General features: G+C 38.5%; 1 protein-coding gene across 8 annotated transcripts in view; it reads left to right on the forward strand.

Moving 5' to 3' along the window:
- Window positions 1–10,313, forward strand: part of LOC6525708 (ras GTPase-activating protein raskol) — a 41,662-nt gene that overhangs the window by 3,789 nt on the left and 27,560 nt on the right. For 4 of the 8 annotated variants that reach the window (XM_039377720.1, XM_039377721.1, XM_015190949.2 and 1 more), the window contains exons 2-4: window positions 6,803–6,915; window positions 7,186–7,212; window positions 7,584–7,776. In XM_039377720.1, the coding sequence (XP_039233654.1) occupies window positions 6,803–6,915; window positions 7,186–7,212; window positions 7,584–7,776 (333 nt within the window). The remainder of the gene's footprint in view (window positions 1–6,802; window positions 6,916–7,185; window positions 7,213–7,583; window positions 7,777–10,313) is intronic. The other 4 variants (XM_039377722.1, XM_015190951.3, XM_039377723.1 and 1 more) reach the window with 1 other exon arrangement.

A 10,313-nucleotide genomic window follows, 5' to 3' on the forward strand; every position in this document is an offset into this window, starting at 1 on the left:
AAGATATTGCTAAAGTGCTTAGATGCGAAAGAGGGTTTCCATCGCTTTTGATCGATGGTGTCCACTGTACCCTGTTAACCCCTCTTGGCTTTCGCTTTGCATGTCACTTGGCCATGTCCAAACTCTTCGTCTTGGCCCGTTTGTGTGGTGTGGTACGGTACGACTTGGTTCTTTGGGCTTTGGCTTTGGCGTTTAGAAATTGGTTATGAGGCCGCTTGCGTACAAAACCAACAGCAGGCAGGCCCATGGCAAAAGCGTTAAAAGGAAGACGGCGAGAAGCGGAGAAATCGACTGGGCCAAAAGGCAGACTGAAAAGCAAAGATTGAAGACTGAAGACTGAAGACTCAAGACTGCGACTGCGACTGGAGGAGGAGTGGCCATTGGCCACGACAAGCCGATGGAGAAGAACGATAAATGGTGGAGCGACACTCGAGTGTCGAGATGATGGCGTCATTAACTTGGCCGAAAGCTTTTGTCGCTGACACACTTTTTGGCATTGCACTCGTTGTTGTCGTTTTTGTTGGCCAATTCGATTTTTATGGGTTAAAGCGACGCCGCCACCTGCTAACTATCAAATTGCAGGTTTCAGATACAAATGTATCTCACAGTTTCCAGCATTTAAACGCCAGCTATTAGCCAAACTCTCTAAGCTGAAATGAAAAGTGACTTTAAGCTATGCTAAAATCAACTACATTTGTGAAGAAAACTTCACGTTTTTATATATTTTACGAGCAACAAGCTAAAAGTATGCCATTCGAATAAAAGAAGCTAATAAATTTAATGAATAAGAATGAATAATGACGTAAAATATAAAATATTTCGTTGGAGATTATATGTTCTGAAATAAATGTTACATGAGTCATATGCCAAACTCTCATTGAGAAACACTTCAACATAACTCAATGAAGTACATATTGTTCTACAGTAGAATATCGAATAGAAGTGAAAGAGTTTGAAATACAAATTACCACTGCTAATTAATTGAAAATTGTAATGGTTCAAGTTCAATGATCCCCGTCAGCGGGTAACTTTCGTTTGAGGCGAACCTTTCCAATTGCAATCCATCCATAATCTGGCTGGGATCTGCCGCCTGGCGAGCTTGACCCACTGCATCTGCTAGAAAGTGAAACATGGTCGAAACAACATGATGCGGCTGGGATTACCTGTCGCCCCGGCTAAGAGCGACAGAGAGCGAGGCAGGAAGAAGGAAAGAGACGGCCTGCTGTCGGATTGTTGGATGGTCGGTTGGTGGGGGAACCTACTGTAATTTTCTATTTTCAAGTATCGAATGCGTTGCGCTGTCGCCGCTGCAAATGTTGCCCAACAACTTTCTATGAAAAAATTCACTTTTTCCTCTATGACCAACAACAACAACAACAACAACAGAAACAGCAACAACACCTCACCACCTGCGTCTCCAAGTCTACGAAGTTACCAAGTGTTTTGGGGGTCCAAAGCCGGCTTTTTTGTGGGGCTTTTAGCAAATCGAACTCGAACAAATTAACACGTTGCCCCGTCGCTAAAACAAAAGGGAAACTTCAGTGAAAGAAAACCCGTTTCGCATCGTTCCAATATATATATGTATATATATATAGTTACTTAGAAAAGCCAAAAGAGGCGATAAAGTGATGATTGTCCAGATGGGAATCGTCGAATGCTGGATTCCCAGCGCATTGAATCATATTTGGGTTTTGGGCTGCCAAAACACTTGTTCTTCCCCCACCAGCCGCCCATTCATATCCATACGAATCACATCAAAATAAGTCTGAATGTAAACACATTTTCAGCGAGACTGCGTATGCTAAAGCCAAACAAAAGCCAAATGAAAACAATTCACACCCGAGGAATTCGACTAACAATCCGCAAAGTGTCGCATTTTGGCAGCTATAGCCATGGTTTTTATTTATGTAGATCCTATAGTGTTTCATTTCGGTGCAATGCATCGCAACTCGGCAGCTATACAGGTATTTATTTTTCTTTCTCGGAAACAAGGTGTCGATTTACCAAAATCGCAATTCGCAATCAGATGTCTAGAAAATCGAATCATTTCGCTGAGCTAAGAACTAATGGCTCACATAAATCGAACATCAAACGATAGCAGTTTTTAGAAAATTCATTCTTTATTCGATATGATATAAGAGCTTTGGGGGAATTCTTAAACATTTCCTTAGGCATAACTCAGCTAGCTTGAGAGAAATTCTTATAAATATCTCAGTTAAGTTAGTATGTATCTTTCCAAACTAAAATCGGAACTTCCACTAAATAAAGCCCATCAAAATGGACCGAAAAATAGGATCGTGTGTGTGTATAGTATATAGTATAGTAGCATAAAAATGCAACCAAACATTGGCGACGATCGCAGACTCACAGAGCCGTGATTCCCTTTGTCATATCACCGAAAAAATAAATATAAAACATCACCACAACAATGTGGGAGAGAAGTTGGGCAGTCAGTCGAAAGACTGGGAAAAAGTCGAAAGAAAAGAGTCTATAAATGTATTGACAAATCAAATGCAAGCAGGTCGCTGCTATTACATGATGCAAAATCCAAGTTATGCTATAATTCTGCATTGTTTGCTTTTCAAAGGGGGGGCTTTGGGGCTCTGAAAAGTGGAACAGCCCCAGTTGGTTTGTTAGATTTCAGTCTCCGGTCTTTTTTGCCTCCGTTTCTTGTTTTTTTTCTGCCTTTTTTTTTGCGCCCGGTTGTTTGTGTTTGATTTCTCGAACGTTTCGCATATTTCCCATAAACCTAATTAAATGCGTTTGTTCGTTCGTTTACGCAACGCATACGATTTGTGTCGGGATTGCGTGCCATCTATATATACATACATTTATGTACATACATATATACACGGATGTCTGGGCACATAGAGATTTATATATGTATGTATATGCATTTGGGTCGGGCGGGGGTCACCGCCCAAAATGCAACATGTTGTTTTGGGGGCGCAGGAGGTGGGGCTGAAGATGATTTGGGACAGCTGCAGCATGCGGAAGCAATAGCCTAAACGGGACACTCAGAAAAAAGATGTACCATTTGCTATTAACTTTTTAAGCAGCCCACATGTTCACTCAAATTTAAAAATCATTTTCAAGAAAAATTCTTATTTTTTTAAGATAAGAAACACAATTTATACAAATATGAGATCACCAATATAAAAAGCTGTAATATAGTATTGTTGCTATGGCTGTACAAACAATTTGTTTATCGTTCATAAATTTACGATTTGTGTGCAAAAAGACTGGCCTTGAAAAAATGCTACAAATTTCAATTTAATAACTTGAGTAAATGTTTTCTTTTAATGTTAATAAATACTTTTACTTCGTGAGTAATTCAAGTAATTAAGGAACCATTTCTTACTTCCAAGTTTTTTCTGTAAATGCAGCTGAGAGGCGTGCTGCCACGCCCCCATTTGCTTGAACAAAACACCAACCGCAGGAAAACTCATTTCTTGCTTGTGGTTTCGCTGGCGACAATGGACAAGGGAAACAGCTTGACTGTTTCCCCTCACTCAACACCCCGCCCCTCAGCCCCGCCCCTTCGATTTTCCCCCTCAATAACACCCACCTCTCCCCCCGCAAACACCCACACCAACGCACAGATGACGCACAGAGCATAAATTATTTTAAATTAGTTTTAATTGGCAATGTCTTTTCGTTGCGCCTTAACATTTAATAATTCAATTTGGTGGGAGATGCGTTTTTCCTTTGCTTAAGCTGGAAAAAACCACACAAAACTATAGTGAATCAATCCGAATTCCGATTAAAAAAAGAAGGAAAAACTCAACTGGAATATAGTTGGTATATATGTATATATAGTGGTACAAGACTACCGATGATGTCATTAATTATGCGCGGTGATAGCGAAATGAAAGAAAAACACAGCTCGAAGATGTGAGAAGTTGTCGGCATTGTAATGAGATAATTTCAATTAGCATACCATTCTTATTGTGAACCTTTTACAGTGCGTTTCGCTGCGGTAAATCGATCGCAGCTTAATTGGAAAATTAAACTATTCGTTGTGTAGAAAGCTTTGACCGAAAGAAAATTGTTAATGATTGTATGAGTGATGAAGAGTTAATTAATGACTTTTGGTTGTTATCATAGAGGTTTATTTGATTATTTAGTTGTTAATTGCCAAATTACTTTGGATCGTTTACTCATAAATAAATATTTTGACTCACTTCATTTGGTTGACTCACTTATGTAAATTTTCTAAAATTTAGCAAACTTTTTTCAATAAAACTAAAATTAATCATTCCTATGACTACTAAAAAGTAATAAATAATCATCATTTTATGTTCATTAATGTGGACAAATATTTATTATATTGATTATTCTGGCACAAATTTCATACTTTTAATACTGTAAATTTAAAAAAAAAGGATTGTTAAGATATTAAGTTAGGATTTAAATTTTCACATTTCAATTGGTGATTGAAAAATAAATTGTGTACAATTATTGCCACTGCAAACAAATTATCTCCAAATTGCGATACGAAATTATATTGATTGTTCTTTTAAGTTATTGTGAACTTTTTCCCAGGCTCACTAGTGATGTTATTCTGGAAAATATTTGCTTAACTATATGGAATTTAAATATCTACATCTGAAACGCACTGAAACATTCATGACGAGAAGCGGTTTACGTGGAATTAAATCTGTCGGTTGTATCTTATCTTCGAGTTCCCTGACGGTCATATGAGCACATATATGTATATAGATGCGAATGCCACGGGGAAATGCACTGCGGAGCGAAGATAATTCACAGATTGTTCGAATTATTCAAGAAAAAAAGAGCAGAAGAAAATTTCTTGTACAAACGAAAAGTATTCGCAGTACATTTGTATTTAGTTTTCTTTCAAGAAGCAAGCAATACGTCTCAATGGAGTTTGCAACTTCTTTTTCCTTCTGTGTAGAATTATTGAAGGAAAACCGAATTGATGTGGTGATGGGGAGGGGAAAAACCAAGAGCAAAACACTTGTTTTTCCACGTTTTCCACGCTCAGGTGCCAGCTGATGGCCAAGGTTTGTGTGCGTTTGTCCGTTGGCCAACCGCAAATCTCCGCTCGCCCCCCTTGACCCCCCAACCCCCCTCTCAGCCCCACTTTTAAGCCAACCCCCCGCCTCCCTTGAGGCCCCCTCGTCGCCACCTGTTGCCGTGTGCAGAAAAGAAAAACCGCTGACACCGTACATTGAACTCGAGAACTCAAAAAGCGAGAAATTCTTATGCAAAAAGCAACAACAAAAAACCAAAAAAAAAATATAATGTGAAAATTTATAATAAAGAAACAAACGGCCAACGAACGTTAAAAAAATAGAAAAAAAAAAATTAACGCAAACTTGCTGAGCAACGACTTCAATTTCGCGCCCTCTCTCTCTTACTCCACGTAGCCCCATCTCTTTCTGGGGCTTCGACGTCATCGCTCCGCTACAGCAATTGTAGTTGTTGTTGTTGTTGTCTTCACAATTACTTACAATATTTATGTTAAATGGGCAGACGGCGCCGGACTTGAAAAATACGCTCACTCGTACGTACATATTGTATGTGAAATGATTCGCCGCTTAAATAGGAAAAAAACAGAGAATTCAAACTTTAAATACACTGAAAGAAATGCAGTTAGCCAGCACAATCATAATCATCATTCTGCTTGGTTTTTAATTTCGTTTAAAAGTCCTTTTCCTTTTATTTTTGAGTTTAAAGTGCAACAAGTTTATATAAATGTAAATTACATCACATATGTATGTATACAAAAGTAAATTATACATATATTTTCGAAATTTGTATGAGTAAAAGGTCATTTTTTTTATTATTTGAAGAATAATTACTTCAAATAATATGTTTGCGACCGAAATAAATGTATCTAAATCATGATAGAATTACAAACTTTTTTTGTCGATGAGTAGACACAAATTTCGAAGTGCGACTGTGAAAACTTTTTGATTTTCCGTGTAATCCGTGTCACGCCCACATCGCCACGAAGCTAAACTTCAAATTAAAATCATTTTTGTAGCTGCCTCACATTGTTATCTCATAGAGAGGAGAAAAAAAAACGAAGAATTGAAGAAGGAGAAAGCATGAAGAGGACGCAAACTGAGTGAAACGAACTTTGAGAACTCAGACACGCAAGCTGAAAACTGAAGGCAAAAAACGGGCATTGAATCACAATGCGGTTCAACTTGGCTAAGCAATTCTCATTGTTTTATCTTAGCAGCTACTACAGCTTCTTCTTCTTCTTCTTCGTCTGCTTATCCCCCATTAGATAAATTCTAATGCATATAATTTGCACATCAGAAACGGCATTGCAGTGCAAAGTTGCAATTGGGACTGCATATGCGATTGCAGATGCATAAATAAATAATCTAATCCGGTTCTGCAGCATAATTAGGAACACGCATGCGCCACATTTTCCACACAAAGTTTTTGGCACAATTACATGGCATCTACACGACGTTTGACGGTGTGCAATTTTGGATTTCGTTTTTTTTTAATGCCTCAAACTGCAATTGTAATGCGTTTTATATGCAGTTTTAAATCCAGTTTGCAGATCAGTCATCATATACTTTACATTTGAGCGAGTAAGTTGCGTGTAGATAACCCGACCATGTAAATTTACGCGCATTTTACATTGGCTTTGGAAAAAAGAATGCCTAAAAGTAGGCAGCACTTTTCCAATAACTGCTTAAGGCGTTCGCCAACAGGTGGCGCCACTTGGTGATAATGCGGTTATGATTTAAGCAAGACTCACATTCCATGTTATGCTATTAACATTTTACTAAAATGTTTGTATTTCGTTTTTCAGAAACCGAGGGAGAACTAACTCGCGTGATCAAGACGCTGCCCTGGGGTCCTTTGTACTGCGTGCTGCAGCAGGACGATCAGACATTTACCGCCTACTGCAGCGAGGAGATATCGGTGAGCAATCCCAGATATATTGATAGTATACCCCAATTTATAGCAACTAACACACAAGCACACACACACACATGCTGAAACAGGCAGTAAAGCAGACATCTAATCGCTTTGTAACCGTTACTGTTAACATATCAAGTTCATTGGCATTGTCTTTTCGTCTGTGTATATCTATCCCTGTCTCTCCCCACTGCACACTATCGCTAACCAATATGGATGTAAACAAACCGCTACTACTACTACTACTACTACTATCGTTCTACTAACCTGTAGATATTCCCGGCCACGCCCAAAAAGGAGGTGGGTAGTGCAATCCGATGCGGAACTGGAAAACCGCCCACCATAATCGAAAAGACACGTTACTGTTTCCGTTTTTTACGTCATTGGTAAAAGAAGAATGTAAATTGAATATATGAAATCTTAGATCTTAGAATGCCCTCCAAATGAAATGGAAATTTAACTATCTTATAACTAATATCCTAACCTTGGTAAAATACTAATTATAACAAAGCTTTTAACTTAACTCGGATTTTGCTACATTCAATAGGAAAATCGTATCTTTAAAGCTTAATGTAAATATCTAAGTAAAAGCATTCAAAACGGAAACTGTAAAATGTCGCATATTTTGCATATTTGAATTACTTTTATAACCGCCTAACTTTGATCTTCAGCTAGGCGATGTGTGCTACGAGGACATTCCAAGGGTCCGACTGGACCGAGTTCGTCGTCCTGCGAAGGCTCTGTGGGATGGACCGCCGACGTTGGCCGAGGAGAACGAGGATTCAGATTCGTGTGTGGGCGGGAGCAGCGGCATGAGCGGCATCAACGACATCGTGCTGAACACGACGCTCTACAGTGAACTAGGTAAGTGAGAAACTTAGTGTTATAGAAAACTTTTAAAGGTGTTGTTTTGCAAAAGCTATTTACAATGCCACCATACTTTTGGGCTACCTTTAAAGTATTCAGAGTAAGAAGAACTTTGGAGTAGTTGCTACAATACTGAACGTGGAATACAAGAATATCTCTCCACGAATAACTTCTTTTATGAATATAAATAACTTGAACAAGAAACCTAAAATATAAGAACTAATTGCCAAGATCACTACAAACGATAGCATTTCAGTCGGAAGGAAGCGATATTGGCATATCACCCTATTCGAGTGTTATGCAATCACATAGATACATACATACATATGTACATATGTATATGGCTTCGCGTCAGGTGGATTTGATTTTGTTGGTGTGGTCAAGCGGCGCTTTAATTGCATTTGACCGGCAAGCGGGCTCATCAGTGCTCATCAGTAATTGCAGTTTTATTTTGTTTTTTTTTTTTTGTTGCTGTTCATGTTTTGCCGTGGGTCCGTAACACTTTTCGATCGTATCTAGAGGTGTGTGTATCCGTGTCTTGGCGTTTTTTCAATGCATTCTGTGTGTGGTGTGTGTGAGTAGTCAGGAAATTTGTTTCTATCGTCACGCATGCCGGAGCATTCGGCACAATGGCGATGGCGATGGCTATGGCTATGCCGCTTGGGAGGCGGTTTGGGGTGGCTGCAGTGGGAGGGTTGGGCGGTTTGGGTTTTGGGCCCATGTGGAAGGTGCCGTCCGTGCAGCCGACACTTCCGTCGATGGCGAGATCGTTTCGGTTCTATTGCTCGCCTGTGTGTGCGCTTATCTATAAGATGTGTCGCTCTTTAAGAACGGATACATTTCAATCCCAGCCATGCAAAATGCAGTCGTTTCAATGGATGTACACACTAAGTTATCTCTTGATAACGTTGCAATGCCTGATCGCCATGCTGATCACATTTTTGCACATACATTATTCAATAATTCAATATCCATTAAGTATTACATACATACATATATTTGAAAGCGAAAACTTCAATAAGTAAATGTTTTTTGGAGTTAATAATATTGGTACTTTATTTCGAAATATCCGCATTACAGCAGATTAAAGTTCTATGTTTTTTGGCTTTCATTCTGAATGATTTCCAGGCACTCGCATGTTTTACTCTGTTCTCATTCTTCCGCTTGTAATGTAAAATTTAAGCTCCTTTCCCTATGCACCATAATTTTAAAATGTTAATTTTAAATAAAATTAATTATTATTCTTTAAAAATACGAACGTAATTTGTAAAAATCTCGTAAAACATCGAGGAAAAACGGTTAACAGTAGCAGTAACAGTGTGCTGTTAAGAGTCTCTGTTAACCGTTTCGGCAACATGTTGCCGGCTAAACATTTCCGCAACATTCGGGAATGTTGCCTCATCTTGTTGCTATGGCCGTGACTGGCTGAGCGGCATTCAGTCGACTTTAAGCTTCCGGCGCAGGCGGTTGAGATCGCTCCGTTCGGTTCGTTGTTTTTGGTGCTAATGTTATTGTTGTCATTGTTATTACTTGGCCAACAGTTAACAGTGCAAAATTACTGGCCTGGCTTGGTTCCGCTAAACAACAACAACAAAGAAGCGTTTAACATTCGTTTCATACAAAGTTATGCGTTTAATCAGATATATTTTTGAATGTTTTTTGTTTTTTTTTTTTTTGGCCCAAGTGAATATCGTATGAGTAGCTAGCATGGAAAATGGCTGAAAACATGGCTAAACTATGCGGGCCGTGCTTGTATTTGCGTGCGTGTGCGTTGCGAATTCGAAAATGTTCTAAAAATAAATGCAAACAAAAACAAACAGAATGTGAAAATCGTACGAAAAAATATATACAAAACAAAAAAACAAAGATACTGGGCAACTACAAAGGCAAACCTGCGAGTGCAAATCCCCCATCCCACCCTTCCCCTCAAAACCAACACCGCCCCCGCCCCGCATTCTGACATGGCCCATCATCGTCGTCTTGGCCATATAAATTGAGCAAAATAAGCAGCCAGCCACAGAAAGCATTTCTCATATTTTCAAGATCAAAACTATTACAAAGTTTGTACTTTGACACTGACTTTAAAAAACCGACTTAAAGGATTTAAATATTTATGGTTATGGTTTATGGCTTAAATCATATGGTTCTGGTATAAAAAAGGCATTAAACTGCACAGGAAAAAAATATTCTTAAATTCAAATAATTGGCATATCATCGGTTTTGTTTTACCAAAAATGTTATGCAAACTAAATGTTATACCATAATATTTGTTTATAGGATATTTAAATGCGATCTTAAAATGTTTATTTATTTATTATTAGCAAAAGTTTTACATTTTATCATACGACTTGCGTTTCATGGGCGGTTTTCAATGTTTCTGTTTTTTTTCTGTTTTTTTGGGTGTTTTGTATTTGGGTGAGCAAGAAAAAGACACCAAATTGAGACAAAAAGAAAGGAAATAAGAAATAAGAAAAAAGAGGAGAAAATGTAAACTAAATTAGGGAAATGAGCGCTTGACACCGTTTTAAGGGACA

Source organism: Drosophila yakuba, chromosome X, assembly GCF_016746365.2.
Source record: "Drosophila yakuba strain Tai18E2 chromosome X, Prin_Dyak_Tai18E2_2.1, whole genome shotgun sequence".
In the NCBI taxonomy this organism is placed as follows: Eukaryota; Metazoa; Arthropoda; class Insecta; order Diptera; family Drosophilidae; genus Drosophila; species Drosophila yakuba.